General features: G+C 44.3%; 2 protein-coding genes and 1 non-coding gene across 7 annotated transcripts; 1 reads left to right on the top strand and 2 right to left on the bottom strand.

Annotated features, from left to right (window-relative positions):
* The first annotated feature begins 59 nt into the window (after positions 1-59).
* LOC124039246 (gamma-crystallin M2-like) lies at positions 60-6223 on the top strand. Its single transcript, XM_046355162.1, has 3 exons — positions 60-143; positions 4994-5236; positions 5588-6223. The coding sequence occupies exons 1-3, from the start codon at positions 135-137 to the stop codon at positions 5861-5863; spliced, it is 528 nt and encodes a 175-aa protein (XP_046211118.1). The 5' UTR covers positions 60-134; the 3' UTR covers positions 5864-6223.
* A 2502-nt stretch (positions 6224-8725) lies between these two features.
* Positions 8726-19151, bottom strand: LOC124039972 (delta-1-pyrroline-5-carboxylate synthase-like). 5 transcript variants are annotated; one of them, XM_046356576.1, is made up of 18 exons: positions 19010-19151; positions 18034-18159; positions 17015-17166; positions 16693-16842; positions 16133-16237; positions 15864-16022; positions 15192-15282; positions 14460-14584; positions 14022-14166; positions 13715-13788; positions 13526-13625; positions 13061-13281; positions 12778-12915; positions 12275-12470; positions 12078-12199; positions 10870-11056; positions 10184-10279; positions 8726-10100 (listed from the first exon to the last, which is right to left on the bottom strand). In XM_046356576.1, the coding sequence occupies exons 2-18, from the start codon at positions 18131-18133 to the stop codon at positions 9895-9897; spliced, it is 2367 nt and encodes a 788-aa protein (XP_046212532.1). In that variant the 5' UTR covers positions 18134-18159; positions 19010-19151; the 3' UTR covers positions 8726-9894. The 5 variants fall into 5 exon arrangements, with proteins under 5 accessions (XP_046212532.1, XP_046212535.1, XP_046212533.1 ...); XM_046356579.1 differs by having other exon boundaries at positions 15870-16022; XM_046356577.1 differs by lacking the exon at positions 19010-19151 and adding an exon at positions 18480-19000.
* Positions 12540-12670, bottom strand: LOC124040528. The gene has a single exon (XR_006839760.1). It is a non-coding gene; the product is annotated as a small nucleolar RNA SNORA15 (small nucleolar RNA).
* Positions 19152-19479: the final 328 nt, after the last annotated feature.

Genomic DNA, 19479 nt, shown 5'->3' with positions numbered 1-19479 from the left:
CTGTAGACTGTAGAGCACATTGTGCTGACGCGACAAAGCTTTGTGCCACAATTTCAAAGCCCTGATCCCTGCAGGGTCTATAAAGAGGTCCAGTAACGCTAGCTACCTAGTCCGGTCCGAACTAAACAGTCACAATGGGAAAGGTAAGCATGAACACACTATGCGTTACACAGGGAAATACAGGAATGAGGCTCAATTAACTATTTTCTATGATAAACCCGTCATCAGAATACATGTTTCATATTTAGATTTGCTGGATACTATTATAAATAACTAATTATCTTGCAATTAATGCAGAAATTAATGGCCATTAATGATAATGGATGGGGATTTTAGGAGATGTTAAATAGAATGTGTCAAAGGCTCAAAACCCATGTGCAAGTATGAGTGGACTGGACAGAGGAGGGCCACACAAATGCCTCAAAGGCAGCAATGTCAAATGGCACCCTATCCCTACATAATGCATTTTTAGCCAGGACAACATTATTATATACACCTATTATTATTAATAATAATCAACTATATGGGCAAAATAGTGTTTGTTTGCTGCTGTTGGTTACTTAGTTGAATTATAACGTTACTGGGGTGAGAGTTGGCACACCTGATTTCTGTTTCTGCTAATTGCACACTGCCGCCTAGCTCTCGAACACCATTCTTCTCCGTCAGTAGGGTTTTCAGCGGTTAGCACCATGTCAACTTCAATTCCGACGTTGTTTCGCTTTTAGAAACGTCAATAATCATCGCTTTCAAACCTTTTTCGAAATATATATGTTATATATGTTGCAACCCTTATCTTTCATATCTGCGAGAAATAATTTTCTAATAATAAAGATACACTCACTGTAGCAGTTTAGCACAGAGCCACAAACTGTGTGTGCCTCCAGTTGACAAACTACAAAGTTACACTTACGTGAAATATATATTTCTTCCGATACTGAAGTGACTTTTTCATAACAGGTTAACGTGGGAGAATTAACGTAGCAGGTTAGGAGACTGAAGTTAAGGTTAGGGAAATTACTTTGTATCAAAGTGGCGTGAAAAGAGCGTGTCCCTTACGCTTCCACACAGGTGTTCGGAGCTCGCTAGATAGCTAATTAGCATAGGTGGTCTCCCGTAAACAAGTGATGTAACGTGGAGATATGGCCGTGTGGGAACATTAACCCTAATGAGAGAAAAAAAAAAAAAAAAACGCTGATATGAAAGATATATTCCATATGTTTCCAAAACCGTACCACAAGTGACGCGTTTTAACGTTCAGAATGAGCGTCGGGGAACGTAACAAAACTCCCCCAACCAGAAGATACTATATTCAATAGGCGCTTTAGCAGTTAGCATCTATGAATGGTTTAACTGTGGCCCGACAATACATTTACATTGTGCAACACATTAGGTAGATTATTCTTGTATTTGAAAATGAACACTTTTGGTATGTTAACATTTTTTTGTAAATTAACAGATTAATTTAATTCACATTTAGACCTATGTGGACTTCAATAAATGCTAGGCGCTTACTTGTGTAAGTAGCGTATCTTTTTACATTTTACAAACGTTTTTCACTTGTTCAGTCTTGCAGTTAAACTTTAAGGAAAACTTTTTTTGTTCCATTAGTCCATTGATGACATAGTCCCCAAATGTTTTGCTTGTCAGCAATAACATGTTCCAGATATATAACGAAACCAGAAGACGGAAGTAATTTGCTCCTCTTGTCGGGTTGTTTTGTTGTGTTGTCTTTCTGTTGCCGTTTAAAAATCATTTTACTAAATAGCTGGCATACTTTCTAGCCTATCAAAAACAATGAACATCAAATAGGTCACGTGGTAAAGAGCAGCATCACCACCTGCGACAGGTGAAGTGAACGCAACAATGAAGCATCTCCTGTGGGCAGGTGTAACGGTTTTCTAGGTGTGAAAGAGAGTCGGACCAAAATGCAGCTTGTAAATTGCGATCCATGTTTAATCAACAAATGTAAACACGAATCAATACAAACACTACAAAATAATAAACGTAACGAAAACCGAAACAGCCTATAACTTGTGTCAACTAACACAGCGACAGGAACAAAACCACTAAGGACAATCACCCACGACAAACTCAAATATGGCTGCCGAAATATGGTTCCCAATCAGAGACAACGATAAACACCTGCCTCTGATTGAGAACCACTCCAGACAGCCATAGACTTTGCTAGATCACCCCACTAGCTACAATCCCAATACCAACACCAAAACCCCAAGACAAAACACACCACAATACAAAAACCCCATGCCACACCCTGGCCTGACCCAATACATGAAGATAAACACAAAATACTTTGACCAGGGCGTGACAGAACCCCCCCCCCCCTAAGGTGCGGACTCCCGAACGCACCTAAAAACAATAGGGAGGGTCCGGGTGGGCGTCTGTCCATGGTGGCGGCTCCGGCGTGGGACGCGGACCCCACTTAGTCAATGTCTTAGTCCCCTCTCCTCGCGTCCCTGGATAGTCCACCCTCGCCGCCGACCATGGCCTAGTAGTCCTCACCCAGAACCCCACTGGACTGAGGAGCAGATCGGGACTGAAGGACAGCTCGGGACTGAGGCAGCTTGGGACTGAGGGGAAGCTCGGGAGTGAGAGAAAGCTTGGGAGTGAGAGAAAGCTCGGGAGTGAGAGAAAGCTCAGGAGTGAGAGGAAGCTCAGGCAGGTAGATAGATCTACCAGATCCTGGCTGGCTGGTGGTCTCAGCAGATCCTGGCTGACTGGCAGATCCTGGCTGACTGGCAGATCCTGGCTGACTGGCGGATCCTGGCCGACTGGCAGATCCTGGCCGACTGGCAGATCCTGGCCGACTGGCAGATCCGGAAGAGTCTGGTTGACTGGCAGATCTGGAAGATTCTGGTTGACTGGCAGATCTGAAAGAGTCTGGCTGACTGGCGGATCCTGGCAGACTGAAAGATCTGGCTGCTCCATGCTGACTGGCGGCTCTGACTGCTCCACGCTGACTGGCGGCTCTGGCTGCTCCATGTAGGCTGACAGCTCTGGCGCCTTTGTGCAGACTGGCAGCTCCTTGCAGACTGACAACTCCTTACAGACTGACAGCTCCTTACAGACTGACAGCTCCTTGCAGTCTGGCAGCTCCTTGCAGACTGACAGCTCTGGCTGCTCCATGCAGACTGGCAGCTCTGGCTGCTCCATGTAGACTGGCAGCTCTGGCTGCTCCATGTAGACTGGCAGCTCTGGCTGCTCCATGCAGACTGGCAGCTCTGGCTGCTCCATGTAGGCTGGCAGCACCTTGCAGACTGGCAGCTCCTTGCAGACTGGCAGCTCCTTGCAGACTGACAGCTCTGGCTGCTCCATGCAGACTGACAGCTCTGGCTGCTCCATGTAGACTGGCAGCTCTGGCTGCTCCATACAGACTGGCAGCTCTGACTGCTCCATGCAGGCTGACAGCTCTGGCTGCTCCATGCAGGCTGGCAGCTCTGGCTGCGCTGAACAGATGGGAGACTCTGGCAGCGCAGGAGAGGAAAAAGGCTCCGACAGCGCAGGAGAGGCGAAAGGCTCCGGCAGCGCTGGAGAGGCGAGGCGCACTGTAGGCCTGATGCATGGTGCTGGCACTGGTGGTACTGAACCGAGGACACGCACAGGAAGCCTAGTGCGGGGAGCTGCTACCGGAGGACTGGTGTGTGGAGGTGGCACAGGATGGGCTAGACCGTGAAGGCGTACTGGAGATCTTGAGAGCAGTGCTGGCACAGGACGTGCAAGGCTAGGGATGTGCACAGGAGGCCTGATGCGTGAGGCTGGCACCAACTTCACCAGCCGACTAACACGCACCTCAGGACGAGTATGGAGTGCTGACCCAGGTGCCATTAAATCCCTGACACGTTCCGTCGGGCAAATTCCATGCTTAAAGCACCAACACAGCAACTCCCTCATTTCTCTCTCCTCCAATTTCCCCATTAACTCCTTCACAGTCTCTGCTTCGCTCACCTCCAACACCGGCTCTGGTCTCCTCCTTGGCTCCTCACGATAAACAGGGAGAGTTGGCTCAGGTCTGACTCCTGACTCTGCCACACTCTCCCTGAAACCCCCCCCCCCAAGACATTTTTGGGGCTGACTCTCAGGCTTCCATCCGCGTCGCCATGCTGCCTCCTCATACCAGCGCCTCTCCGCTTTTTCCGCCTCCAGTTCTTCCTTGGGGCGGCGATATTCTCCAGGCTGAGCCCAGGGTCCTTTACCGTCCAGTTCGTCCTCCCATGTCCATCTCTCCAGGTGATGCAGCCTCTCCCACTGCAGCTGCTGCTGCTCCTGCTGCTGCTGCCTCTGTTGCCTCTCCTGTGGCTCCTGCCTGTTGACACGCTGCTTGGTCCGTTTGTGGTGGGTGATTATGTAACGGTTTTCTAGGTGTGAAAGAGAGTCGGACCAAAATACAGCGTGTAAATTGCGATCCATGTTTAATCAACAAACATAAACACGAATCAATACAAACACTACAAAATAATAAACGTAATGAAAACCGAAACAGCCTATAACTTGTGTCAACTAACACAGCAACAGGAACAAATCACTAACGACAATCACCCACGACAAACTCAAAGAATATGGCTGCCTAAATATGGTTCCCAGTCAGAGACAACGATAAACACCTGCCTCTGATTGCCACACCCTGGCCTGACCCAATACATGAAGATAAACACAAAATACTTCGACCAGGGCGTGACAGCAGGGCTTGGGGCCTCAAGGATGTGTGGGTTTTGGGATATGAAAATGAGAAGTGGATAATTTATTATCGGTCCAATAACACTCTCTTCTTAGTCACTTGTACTAAACATATATATTATGATGATAAGCTTGTTTTATTTCAATTATACATCATAAATGGTGTATATTGGAATAGAGTTAATGATAAAAATCATTTGAATGAAAATGGAATTCTGTTTTTATTCTGTGATATGTTGTAAAACATTTCCTCAATATGTGTGTATCATTTTGATTTGAAGTTTCCATCTCTCTCTTCTAGATAATCTTCTACGAGGACAAGAACTTCCAGGGCCGGCACTATGAGTGCAGCAGCGACTGTGCTGAGATGCACAACCACTTCAGCCGCTGTAACTCCATAAAGGTGGACAGTGGCTGTTGGGTGGCCTACGAGAAGCCCAACTACACTGGCTACCAATACATGCTGAACAAGGGCGAGTACCCTGACTACCAGCGATGGGCTGGCTTCAACGACTGCATCCGCTCCTGCCGTATGGTGCCCCCTGTGAGTGTACTACATCAGGTGTCCTCAGTCCTACATAGTTTTCAGTCCCTTGAGTTGAGGGCCGCAGTGTCTACAGATTTTTCCTATCTTAGCATTTACTTCATCATTGCTTTGGCCGAGAATCTTACTGACATTTGGCTGAGGCTATGACAAATAGATTCACAAATGCCACCCTATTTTGAACACCTTGTTTTAAAACACATGGTGCATTTTTTCTTCACAAATTTCATGGTTGAAGTTGTTTCATTCTCATTATGGAACATTTACATTACCATCTATATATTGTTTGTCAAGTCAACAGTATCATTAACTATATCCATTCTCCATTTCGTCTGTCTTCTTCTTTCCCAGTATCATGGAAACTATAGGATGAATATCTACGAGCGCTCTGACTTCGGTGGTCAGAACATGGAGGTGATGGAGGACTGCCCCGACCTTCACGAGCGCTTCCACAGCCGAGACATCTCCTCCGCCAACGTCATAGAGGGTTACTGGATCCTCCACGAGCACCCCCACTACAGGGGTCGTCAGTACTTCCTTCGTCCTGGCGAGTACAGGAGGCACAGCGAGTGGGGAAGCTCCAGCCCCACCATCGGCTCCCTGAGACGGGTCACCGAGATCCCCTGAAGGTCAACTGAGACCCCCTCATCCTCTCCTAATGCAATCCTATTATAAATCCTGTACTGTACCCCTACCCGTTATTGCTAGCATTGTTTGACTGTTGTGTATCTACTGTGGTGTATCTACTGTGGTCTTCTGACCCTGAAATCACATTAGCGTGATTGGGGTTTTTGGACCAGTTGGTGTTGGGTCTTTGCTGATTTGTTTAGACTGGGAAAGTAGACCTCGGGGCTCAGGCGATGCTCGTATGGTAACAGTGATGGACTCTCTGGCTTTTGTTGATACAGAGCAGAATGATGTGCTTTGCCAGTCCTCAACCTCCTGTCCTATCATAAGCAAAATAAATGAAAATTTGATCAAAGTCAACCAAAGGGCCTTTTTTTGTTATTAACCTCTATGACATCGGTGTCCCTAAACCGGGGCAGCTGTTGCTCAATATGCAATAATGTGACTATAAAACATTGTAAACAACAGCATCTTTCCGGGACATAGACATGTCTTATATGGGCAGAAAGCTTACATTCTTGTTCATCCAACTGCAGTGTCCATTTTATAGTAGCTATTACAGCCAAAAAAAGATCATGCTATTGTTTGAGGATAGTGCACAACAACAAAACACTTTTATAATGCAAATGGGTTGATAGATTCACCCCTGAAGGTCCCAGAGATAAAATGTAGTGTAGTTTTGTTTGAAATGTTTTTATTTTTATATTGAAATGTAGGAACTGGGTTCAACAGTTTGACCCCACCACTGTTTTTTTATTTTATTTTACTAGGCAGGTCAGTTAAGAACAAATTCTTATTTTCAGTGACGGCCTAGGAACAGTAGGTTAACTGCCTGTTCAGGGGCAGAACGACAGATTTGTACCTTGTCAGCTCGGGGATTTGAACTCGCAACCTTTCGGTTACTAGTCCAACGCTCTAACCACTAGGCTACCCTGCCGCCCCTGTCTCTGGCTCCATACCCATTTTGGCACATTTGGGCAAACTCCTGGCAGATATTGTGTAGCAATGTAATTATTCACTGAAACTTTGCACACACTGATCTCATATTGTGGACAACATCTATTTTACACCTAAGATCCTATCTCAGTGTATGGCCTTTCTCTTGCATTTCAAAGATGACGGAACAAATATATAGAAAACACATGTTTTTTGTTTGTATTATATTTTACCAGATCTAATGTGTTATATTCTCCTACATTAATTCCACAAACTTCAAAGTGTTTCCTTTCAAATGGTATCAAGAATATGCATATCCTTGCTTCAGGTCCTGAGCTACAGGCAGTTAGATTTAGGCAAAAATGTAAAAAAGGGTCCAATCCTTAACTACCCTCATTATCAAAAGAGGTTACAGGAACACACTTTTATGCATACTTTTGTTAACGGTAATTCTTTGGAGTTTCAAACATTAGCCATGGAGTTGGATAGCCACATAGGGAAAAGGTCCAACTCAACCAGTTTCTGCAGACTGATATGAGATCTTTCTCCCCCCCCCCATACACAAAGCAAAATGATCATGGAAACTGATATTATTCTTTGAAGCCGGTTATTAAAGAACAAAAAAAAGGCTATATGAGGATAGGCTTGTAGGAGTTTTTATGAGATCACATGGTACAGAGCAGGCGCTTGGGGTCCATGAAAGAAGCCCGTATTAGACCCACATCACAGGGATAGCGTCAACTCAAAGAGGAAGAGTCAAAGTGTCCTGGTACTAGCCCCGAGCATCAAGCCCTCTCAGAACCAAAAAAACAAAACCACGTTTGCATCCCTGCTCATGCATTTTTCATCAGCCAGAGATACGAAACCCTTTCAGAAATAAATATCAATTATTGAAATTGTTAATTAGACACCCATAATTGGCAAAGATACACATGAATAAATAACTTTGACCGTTAATTATTGATTCAAAAAAATGTGAAGCTCAGCAGGGAACACTTTTGAGAGTCTCTTAAGATCAAGCAAAATAAGAAATATGAGTTTTGGCCTTGAGTAATGTTCAATTAAAGGACTGTCGACTTTGCAGTAAAAGTCCAGTCATTTGCCCTGCATCCTCTGATATATGTGGACTCCAATCCCCACGGTCGTCAGTGTGTCAACAGGGTGCAACATGGGATTTGGCTCTGCCTAAACGGAGAAACGCCAGAGAAAAGATGACAGGAGATTCACCGGGTGCATGCTGGAAGTTCATGCTGGAAGTCATGATACAGTGATCTCAATCTAGTATCAGCCATGTACATTATGTGCTGTATGTTTACCTCTTTATGGTAATGAGATAAAAACATATAGGAACCTACAAGGCCAAAAGCTACATGATCTCTCATCTAATAGGCCTAAAGCAGCATGATCCCTCAATTGGCCATTCTAGACCGGCTAAATATTCCTCAACATCCATGTATCAGACTCTTTACCTCTGCAAGTCATTCTTCACATTACAAATATCAAGCTCCTTCCAAAGAAAGAGTACCAAAAAAGTGAGATCTGAGTAGACCCTGTCTATTCTTCATCTATGAACCCTTTGTATTTGTGATGGGAGGCTGATTGAAGGGTAAGTAGTGCATTTTGGAGGATGAATTCTTTATCTGCGAGTAGAAAAACCACAGAAGAATATACTCTGTGATTCCATTATTAGTCTCAGTTCTTTCCCGCTTTCTTTCCTGATAGCTGGATAATTAAACCTCTATAGTATTGTCTTCAATCTTCCATGCCCCACTTACAGCAAAATCCTATTCCCAGATGAGAACCATTAAAAAGTCTTTTTAGACGTTTGTTTTCAGATCAGTATGACTTCTTTGGTGCTAATTTGTTATTTGTGGAAGTAGAAAGAGTGGTGGAATGCATGTAAAATCCCATACAAAATCAATCCAATTCATATTCAACAAAAACTTTTATTCTACAATACGGTCTATGAATGACAAAAAACCTGAACTGATCTGTAGAGTGCGTTACTTGACATCAGATATAAAAGCTCGCAGGCTGGAATGTTACAGCGGCACTGTATCTTAAGGCAGTAGTCCCTTGGATGAGATGGGAAGCAGCTTGTCAATTACTGCTCTTGTGTTTGACAGAGGCTCTGGGCACTGTAAATTCCACATTAATAGACAGCATGAAAAAAAAGCAAAAGCAGGAGAATAAATCATTTGCATTCAAAAGAAGAACATAAAGTCTTATATATAAAATCTAACTTGAAGGCTTACGAATCAGATCGGGTCAATTTCTTATTCATCAATCTCATATTTTTATGACGAAATACATTTAAGACTTAAATATTGTTTATCCAGTGGTTCATCACTAGTCATTTAACCACATATAAATAAGGATTGCAGTAGTAATGTTAACAGCAATTCATACAATGTTTGGCCATGGAGACCTATACATCAAGCACTATATAAAATTACACATCAGTACCTTTCCCAAATTAGGTTTAGCCTTAAACCTAGCATAAAAACTGGTTTGGTTATGCACTTGTATCACTTCTAGTTAGAGTAAATGTACACATTAGTCTCTGGTGTGAGACCAAATCAATACTTTCAGGGTAAGGGTCTGACCTGATTGAGCAGCCATTCATAAATGTACAGCACGACAGACCAATCAAAAGGAACTAAAACCAAGTGGGAAACCTTTTGATAGTGATAATAACGCTGATGTAAACTAGCTTAAGCAACAATTCCCATTAGGTGTGCGTCCTGGAGAGCGTATACGCACCTAACTCATCCCTATTCCCGTATCATATCTTCTAGACCAATTAAGGCCTGAACCAAGGATGTGAGACCTTCTACAGTCCAACAGGGTCAATGCTACTAATAATGAGTGTATTCACTGCTTGGTCACAGGAAGGGCCCATGAACAAGCAGTGACTGGAATACTGAGTGAGGTAAGCACCGCAATTAAACTTTTGAGAGCAGAGTTAGAATTAAAAATGTCAACTCTGATCCAGACTGAATGAATAAGACAACGGGAGTGTTCTTTTTGGTACCAGGGGATAGCTTTGCTCTCGGGGAAATGGTTGAGCGTGTCTCTTATTCGGAGGTCCTCGGTCAGTCCTCACGCTGGGCAGTCATCTGTCTGGGCTGTGGCTGTGTGACTGGCAGGTTCTCGTGGAGGTACTTCAAGGTGCCGTGTTCAGAAAAGTCTGCTGCGGTGTGACCGTCTCCTCTCAGAACCCACTTGGTGGTGAGGAGACCCTCAATGCCCACGGGGCCCCGGGCATGGATACGAGCTGTACTGATGCCCACCTCAGCACCTAGAGGGAGTGAGACAGGGAGTGAGTGAGATAGTTGAACAGGAAGTCAGTGATAAAATCATTAAAATTAAAACGATGCATACCCAGTCCGAAGCGGTAGCCATCTGCGAAACGTGAACTGGCATTCCAAAACACACAAGCACTATCCAGCTGCTGCAGGAACTGCTCCGCTGTGTCCTCTGTAAGAATCATCATCACAGCTACCATCATTGTCACTGTCATCATCTCTCAGCTATATTTCCTCTAAAGCACACAATGGATAATTCAATTTAGATCAACATATTATACAATCTGTGGCCACTAGATGGTAGAACAAAGACAGAAAATGCTCTGTCCTCTGCACGGAACCAACTAAAAATCTATCTATAATTCAACCCACCTTAGAGATTGTCAGTAAAGTACTCCATCAAAATGTATTATAAAACTTGAGGGGAAAATAACATTCAAGAAGAATATCAATCATATAACTACATATAAATTAACAACAAAGATCCCTTAGCAAAACCTATTTTACATTCAAATCAGTTCTGTCCTCTTCAAAGTAGTCTCATGGGGAGGTTTTACACGAAGTCAAAAAATGCTGTCATTACTTATTAGAGAAAGAGATGAAGAAAGGGACAAGGGTGCAAAAGAGAGACAGACAGGTCTCTCCTGAAAGAGAGATTTGGTCTCTCTCACCCAGACTAACCTGGGTGAATCAAAGTGAAGACAAAAGAGAGAGAGAGAGAAACTTCTCACAACTATTATATAGCCAGACAGTCATAGCTACCGTTTTCAGTCACAATGACGTCGGTGTGGGAGCTGCCATATCTGTGGATATGGTCTATAGCCTCCTGCATGCTGTCCACCACCTCGATGCAGCACTCCAGATCCCCGTATTCTGTCCTCAGAGACTTGACCTCAGATGGGCTAAAGGTCAGGTAGGAGGCAAACCTGGGGCCAGCATGGATCTTCACCTAAAGGGGTCACATTGGGAAGGGGGTCATCATTACATATGGCGATCGGTCAATTAATCAATCAAATCGGGGAGTTTGCGTGCATCTAGGGTTGGAAAGGGAGGGTATATTACCGGTAACTTTTAAGTTTACCAGTAAACTAGACACAATTTTCACAACATGACAAAGATAATAAAATAAGATGACTTTTAAAAAAATATTTAAAAAATAGAATGACAAAGCTGTAAAACATGATCCTAAATGTAACCCATCAACTTAGTGAATACCATCGGTGTTTAATATGAGGGTTTCAGCATGGAATATCCTTTATATTTGAACATGCTTTCATTTATTTTACGATGTCCATATGTCTGTTGTAAATGTTTAGACGCCAAACCGTTGGCAGTTGTGTAGTCAGTAGTTGCAGAAATAATTGCAAATGCTGTCAATGTTGATGAGATTCTTTTTTCAATAATCAGGCTATTTTCTCTTTAACCATATGATCTATCTGCTAGAGAGACTCTTAGGCAATATGAACACAGTTTTACAGATCAAGAAAAAAATGAATATTTTATATGAATAGATTATTTATTTATTTTTAAAGTTAAGAATATAAATTACCAAAGTTTCCAAAGATAGATCTGTCATAGTGAATCACAACAAAAGTTTTAGTGATACTTGGAAGTCTTCTTGTTATGATTATCATCAATTAGATTGTAAATTGTTAATGTTCATTTTTGTGAATTGGGTTTTAGAAGCATAAACCGTCAACAATGAGACATGAAAAACGCACTTAATCAACATGTTTAAACCCATCCACCTCAATCCAACCTCAGTGAAAGAAAATAAATATTTGATTTGAAGTTGTAGTCAAATGTAACCAACCATTCCACCAAACAAGCAGCCAGTCGGTCCTTACTGTATCTTATTTAGCCAAGTGATTTGAACCTGTATTTAAGAGGAGATGGAGAGGAGGATAATATCACTTGTTTATGTCAATGTGTCTGTACCTGCGTATTTGAGTGTGTGTGTGTGGTCTTACCCGTTCGGTGCGGAGCATGTCTATGATCTGGTCAAACAGAGTGGTCCTGAGGATATCCCTGTGCACCAACAGTGTTTCCATGGCATTGCAGGCCGCAGGGTAGTCACATTTAGAGTCTCTGACTGGAGAGAGAAAACATCAATCACTCCTTCATTGGTAGTAAATTCAAATGTGTCTGCGTGTATTTTCCCACTGACCGATCTTGATGACCTTGTCGATGGCAGCCTCCGAGTCGACGTAGATGTGGCAGATGCCCTCACTGTGGCCCAGCACTGGGATGCTCTTGGCTGCTCTCTGGATGTTCTTGACCAGCTCAGACGAGCCTCGCGGGATGATCAGGTCTATCATCTTATCTAGTCTACACAGGTCCTCCACCTCCTCACGGGTACTCACCTGGAGCACGCAAAATAAACCCTACTGCATTCTGGGATTTCTTTTTGCTATAGGGGGAATACACTTCTACGTTGTATTCAATTCTCCGCTGAGTATGTACAGGACAGCACTCACCTTAGGAAAGGAGGAATGAAAGGATTCTTTTGGATGGTGTCTGACTATATTTACTACTGGCAGAGTAACACAGAATTCACTCATACCTAGTGTTCTACGATTTCAAATACTATGATTTCAGTATAAATTATTGTATTTAAATATCTTCCATGCCGTTTTTCTTAAATGGGATGTTTTTTCCAGCTATGATTACCAGCTGTACAGCCTCTTTGACCCCGTGGATGTCCAGTGCTTCCTGGGTCAGCTCATGTAAGACGCGATTGGTGTTGGCTGCTTCCTTACCCCCCTTCGCCAGCAGAGCATTACCGCTGGCTATGGCTAGAGCTGATACCTACACACAAATGAGAACAATAGCCTTTTACCCACAGAATTGCATAACCACCAGCACAAACACCACCCCATGTTACCAAAAGATGGTCCACAAGCACAACTCTCACACACATAGACAAGCTCAAACGCACACACAAACACATTACCTGCGGCAAGCAGTCGGGGCGGGCCTCGAAGATGACCAGCAGTACTCCTATAGGCACAGTGATCTGCTCCAGCTCTAAGTTGTGGGCTACTCTTGTCCTGCGCAGGACTCTGCCCACGCTGTCCTGAGAGGCCACGGCTATCTGTCTCAGCCCTATAGCCAGGCTATTTAGCTTGGCCGGGGACAGGCTCAGACGATTGAGCAGGGCTGACGACAACTGGCCTGATAGGAGGATGGAGAACACATAGAAATTAAATGTAGTTGAAAACCCCTGACTATCCCTTCAACTACTCAAGTGATGCTCTTATACACCTTCAAATGCAACAGCACCCTCAAATGATCAACATCCTATCACAGTCACACAACGGGATGTTGGTAAGTAAAACGATCCCTGACGAGTAGGACCTGTTTTGACAAACACCATCGATTCAATCAGAGGGAAGACGGACGTGACAGGAATAGTTACCCGCATTGGCTGCTAGGTCCATGTCCGTCTTGTTGGCAGCAAGGATCTCCTCCTTCTTCTCAACCAGCAGGTCTGCCAGGTGACAGATGATCGCGCCTCTCTGGGGTGGGAACGATTCATTGAAGATTCAACTAACCACAGACACACCTGGGATCACGTATACTATATAACTGTGTATGAGTGTCTGACCTGGTCCGGGTGCAGGGCTGCCAGGGTTCTGCCGGAGTTCCGGGCCATCTCAGTCTGCTGCTCCACGGTGGGGCCTGGAGATGGACACATTGCCGCGGATGAGATGACAACAGATACAAAACAGCAAAAGGGACTATTGGACATGAGCATGCGTGATCATAATCCTAATCGTCTTTATAAGAACTACAAACCTCATGATCCTCACCATGATTATCACCATTATGCTCATTATTGTCATAATCATCATCATTCTAATAACCTTCATCGTCGGTGTCCGTCCCAAAGAGGTGACCCCAGAAGAACTCACCGGCAGGTTTGACCTCGGAGAAGAAGGTGCCCACTTTCTTGCCCTCCACGATGTCAGTGATCACGTGGCCCGTCACCTTGGGGTGGGTGCCGTTGGCGATGACTACTGACGTGCCCCCCTGTAAGGCCCACAGGGCAGCCTTTACCTGAGGGTAGAGGTGGGATACACGTAGGCTATTTGAATTCCCCACTTGTTTCTCGAGTAAGGATTTGGCCCCAAATGGAAAGACTTGCACTGCGGGTTGATGTCAAATATTACTCTGACACACAGAGTTCCAAAGTCTGTAACTAATTACAAAGACTTTCTTAAAACCTGATTACAGATGTGTAGTCCTCAACTCTTACATGTAGTCCTCAACTCTTACATGTAGTCCTCAACTCTTACATGTAGCGAACGACACAGTTTTCTATTCTAATCTACGCGTGTCTTTGTAATTACCTTTGCCTCCATGCCTCCTAAACCCACCCTGGATTTTGTCCCATAGGTGATCGACTGCTGGTCGCCAGGGTAGAAGATGTCAATGAGTTTGGCGTCATCCGATCCAGGAGGGCTGTCGTACAGTCCTACAAGAGATGGGAGGTAACTATGGTTACATGATTGTTTCCTGTGGTGCTAGCCTAACATGCACAAAGATTACCTCCCTGCCAAATCAATCAGTGATTTCCAAATACAACCAGGGTCGTGTTTATTAGGGTACTTAATGGAAGACATAAAAAAAAAAAGCTCTGACAGAAAACAAAAATGAGTGTTTCCTATTGTACAAGTTCAGGTAGTTACGGCCAGTTTAAGTCTGTTTTCTTCCATTCAGTGCCTAATGAACACAACCAAAAGGACCTGAGGGGTATACCCACGAAGTAGGATAAACAACCATAAATAACTACTGATTTCTGGTTCATTAAGAAAGCTAAACTTGGATACGTGTTTTTAGTTGAGTCAATAAGACCACGCCCATTTCAAGCTTACTGTATCTTTCAAAAAAAAAGTAGTTATTTCATAATACTTAGGCAAGTTAGCTGGCCAACTCCTTGATCCTACTTTGCAGTATACCCCTCTGTAGTTCCCCCTCTTACAGTAATGCTCCTTAATTACTGTGTATTGTTTTGAGCCAGAGCGCAGGCAGATGGCGCGTTACCTAATGGGTGTTAATGTGTAGCTGTGTTAGCAATCTACCTTCTACGTCAGAGAGAGCGATGAGCAGGTCTGCCTTCATCTCCACAGCCAGGCGTGCAGCCAGACTGTCATTGTCCTTTATACTGATGACCTAACGTGGAGGAAAACACACTAAGTCTCACAGAAAGACATCGAAAAAGATCGGGGTAAAGTAAGAGTGTTGTCAGTCGAAATTGAGGTCAGCGTAAAAGAAAAGGTGCGATTGAAATCCAAGCATTTTATTATAAAGTGAAGCACTACTAGATTGGCTAACGTTGATATTGGCTTTCCTACTGTGTGGGTTAGCAAAGCTACTGGCACTACAATCTTTAGTTGTTTAGTACTAGTGTGTTTTTCTACACCGGAAGAACTTGCTCGTTTCCGCCTAAGTTTGCGGAAGGAGAAAAGAAGAATGCGTCTACCTCCAGGAGTGAGACCAGACAGCCACGCTTTTAGGTCCAGTCGGCTAACATATAGAAGGGAATTACCTTCTCCCATCTCCCCAGCCCTCCCTGCACGCACATCCTTTGGGGGGGGGGGGGGGGGAGGGGGGGGGAGTAGCGGGCGGGTAGAGCGAGCCGGTGAAGAGTACCAGCTGTATAGTAGTATGCTAGCTGCTAACACTACACCGCTATACACACCCCCTCGCCCCTGTCCTGCCCTCTCCGGACCACCCCTGTGCTCTGTACCCACGTTTACCCCCTGGAGGTCGCTGTTGGGCTCGGGCGGGGGCACCACGGCGTCGTTGGTGTTGATGATTGGCACAATGTTCATGCGGAGCAGCTCCTGTAATGTGCTGTTTAGGTTCTGCCGCTTCTGGTCGTCGTGGAAGTCCAAGTTTGTGACCAGTACCTGGGATTAAATCAGAGCAAATCCTGTTTTTCGATTCAATACAAATTTATTGAGAGGTAATTGTCCTGGGTAACAGTGTGAATTCAAATACATAGAGAAAGTGTGCATACCTGTGCAGTGCATGTGCTGTACTGGGTGAACATGGCCTCATACAAGGCCATTAGGCCACTCTGTCCGGCTGCCGCACAGGCCCGTGCCTCCAGAACAGGTACTGACTGAAACCGACAGATAGATTGAGAGAGAAAGGAATGATATGAATAGATTTGTTTTATAATAAAGTTGATTTCACCATATTTTGGAGCAGTTTGTATAAGACTTGGGCCCGTATCCACAGAGTCTCAGAAAGGAGTGCTAATTTTTATTTATTTTATTTTATTTTACCTTTATTTTACTAGGCAAGTCAGTTAAGAACAAATTCTTATTTTCAATGACGGCCTAGGAACAGTGGGTTAACTGCCTGTTCAGGGGCAGAACGACAGATTTTGTACCTTGTCAGCTCGGGGATTTGACCTTGCAACCTTTCGGTTACTTGTCCAATGCTCTAACCACTAGGCTACCCTGCCGCTAATCTTTCCATATAAGCTTATTCATTATGATCGAAAAGGCAAAAACTGATCCTAGATCAGCACTCCTATTCAGAGGCTTTGTGGATAATGGGCCCTGGTCTCACCATGTCTTTGAGCTGGTTCTGTCCAGAGTGCAGGGCCTGTCTGACACTCTGGGACAGCAGGATCTCGTGCCTCAGTCTCTGCTTGCCGAAGGCCACCGCTCCGCTGGTGACGATCATCATCTCTCTGCCCTGGTTCTGTAGCATGGCCACCTGCAACCAAACACAAACTATCTCAGTGACCCGCATTTAAAGCCTCTCAAGTAGCCTTGCAACAACGAATAAACTACAGTAAGCAGACAGCTGTTAAAATACAAGCTTTAAGCCATGTCTTGAGTGAAGGTCCTGTTCTCCCATCAGCCTTTTTACCTTTGACCTTCCTCACCTGCTCCACGACGGAGGCCAGCCTGCCCAGCGCCAGGCCGCACTCGTCACCCCGGGTTACCACGGCGCTTCCCAGTTTGACCACAATCCTCTTGGCCTGGCGCAGCTCCCCACGATGAGCAAAGGAGTTACCGTTGGCACGCGCCAGGGACACTAAAAGAATACATGTTACTACCCTGCCTTATGGTGGTGCCAATCTGAAGCACTGGTCGAGCACTTTATAAAATGTACGCTTATGGCCTCCCTTGTTTAACTTGAGGCAATGTTCATAAACACTGTGCCTAACCAGCATTAGCGCACACACACATCAGTACATCTCCTACCAGTATGATCATGTGGTAAGTGGGTGTGAGCTGGGTTCGGTTTTGTTCCATCATTGATTATATAAAGTTAGACAAACATAGCAGCCAGGAACCCCTCACCCCCCTCCTAAATTCCCTGGTATCCACAGAGATGAAAAACGCAGGGTGCAAACTGCCACATCAGCACGGCAACCGGCAAAGCCATCGCTGACTGCACACATCTCTGCACTAAAGTGCAGTCAACCGCGTGAGTGAGTGTGAGAGTCAAAGTCTGGGGTAACAGAAACAAAGAGAGAGGATAGCCAGAAAGGGATAGGCCTCCATTATCTTGATGCAATCAATCTGGTTTATCCTGCACCAGGAGGATAAACAAGTATGCACAGGTATGCAAGATGATAGCATTAAACGATTAGGACTTGATACATTTAGGGAACTAGGCTATCCTTCTTGCTTGAGGGAAGAAACCAAACAAATACATCACTGGCTTGTGGTCCCATATTAAGGCTTACATACGCTATGCAGTTATCGTGCCATTACTAAAATCTCAAGCTACAGAAACTATTGAAAAATCACTGGAATAACAGCCTACTATTTTCTAAATGTATCCTACATAGATATCTATACCGCTCCTCAATTACTGGTGTAGCCTACTGTATTGTATGCATGCATGTGTGTGTGTGGGTATGTGAATGTATGCATGTTTGCCAGTCCCACTTGCCTTGTGTCAGTGGTTTAGCAAGACGAGGGCAGATGATGGTGCTTCGAGTCCTAGGGCCCACCGGGAGCCCAGCACACAGAGACAGCCTCTGTAGCAGCATCGTCAACTGACCCGCACTTCCAACAGCTAGAGAGGAGAGAGAATCATTTAATCACTATCAAATCTTCAATGTTCCAAGTTCTCTTTTTTTCATTTTTTGCACTTGAAGAATTCAAATCACAGTTCAACATTTAAAAGTCACAAAAGGATTACATTTTTTTGTAGGCCGTCATTGTAAATAATAAATTGTTCTTAACTGACTTGCATAATTAAATAAAAGGTTATATAGTTAAACACGTATATATATATATATATATATATATATATATATATATATATATATATATATATAAAAACGGCATAAGGTCAGTATTTTTTGCATTTGGATAAAGAACAGAAAAACTCACAGAAATACTTGCTTAATCTCCAAGTCCTGTTTGTCTGTTATGCAGCCACGTCTATCAAGCCCATCTCGTTTAAAAAAAGGACTACTCTCCAACCTTTCTATTCCACATTCCATACAGTATAAACAAGGCCTGCCCTCAACCAATAGGAGAGCTGAATCTGGTCTAAATCACAGAAACTCCTCCCTTTCATGTGCTTTTATGTTGCTGATGAAACTATCCCTGCTCCTTGCAGGATCACTTATTATGTGCCCCTTATTGGGAAAAAAAGGCAGAGCAACACATGTCGGTGTCTTCTCAAGAATGACAGATGATAGTTCAAACAAAACATATCACCCACTCAAAGCTGCCATTGTCAACAACGTGTCACTGACTGGCCCAAGACAGACTGATCTGTATCATGCTCAGGCAGCAGAGGCTCTGGCACCACCACATGGCTGTTCCAGCATAAGCAGCTAACGTAACCGTTAGCTAGCTAGCTAACGTTACTTACTATACAGGTCAAGTGGCTATGTGTGCATTCACTCACTCACCACCAGAATTCGTTGCAAATTCTTGCTAAACTTCAACCGCCACAACACACTCACACGTTACAGTACACGCGCAGTGAATTAGTTGATGGAAATTACGGGTGTTCTCGGTTCCCTTCTCTTTCGGGCCGGTGAGAGGGAAGCAATAACGGGGGGGGGGGGGCATTGGGAACGACTAGCTTGGCGTAAACGGAAGTTACAGAGCCATACACCTAGCGCAGTGATTGGTCAGAAATCAGCTGTACGCAAAGACTGGGCGCGTTCCAGGTTATCTTCATTTGAACCACCACCCCCTCACATCTCACACGTTATAATTTATTTACCATAGCACAACACAGCCGTTTCAATGAATCAACTCATCATCAAGCTTTGATTATTTGAATCCAATCAAATTGTATTAGTCACATGAGCCGAATACAACAGGTGTAGAAGACCTTACAGTGAAAATCTTACTTACAAGCCACTAACCAACA

Source organism: Oncorhynchus gorbuscha, linkage group LG07 (assembly GCF_021184085.1).
Source record: "Oncorhynchus gorbuscha isolate QuinsamMale2020 ecotype Even-year linkage group LG07, OgorEven_v1.0, whole genome shotgun sequence".
NCBI lineage: Eukaryota > Metazoa > Chordata > Actinopteri > Salmoniformes > Salmonidae > Oncorhynchus > Oncorhynchus gorbuscha.
This window is presented reverse-complemented; position numbering and strand designations above follow the sequence as displayed.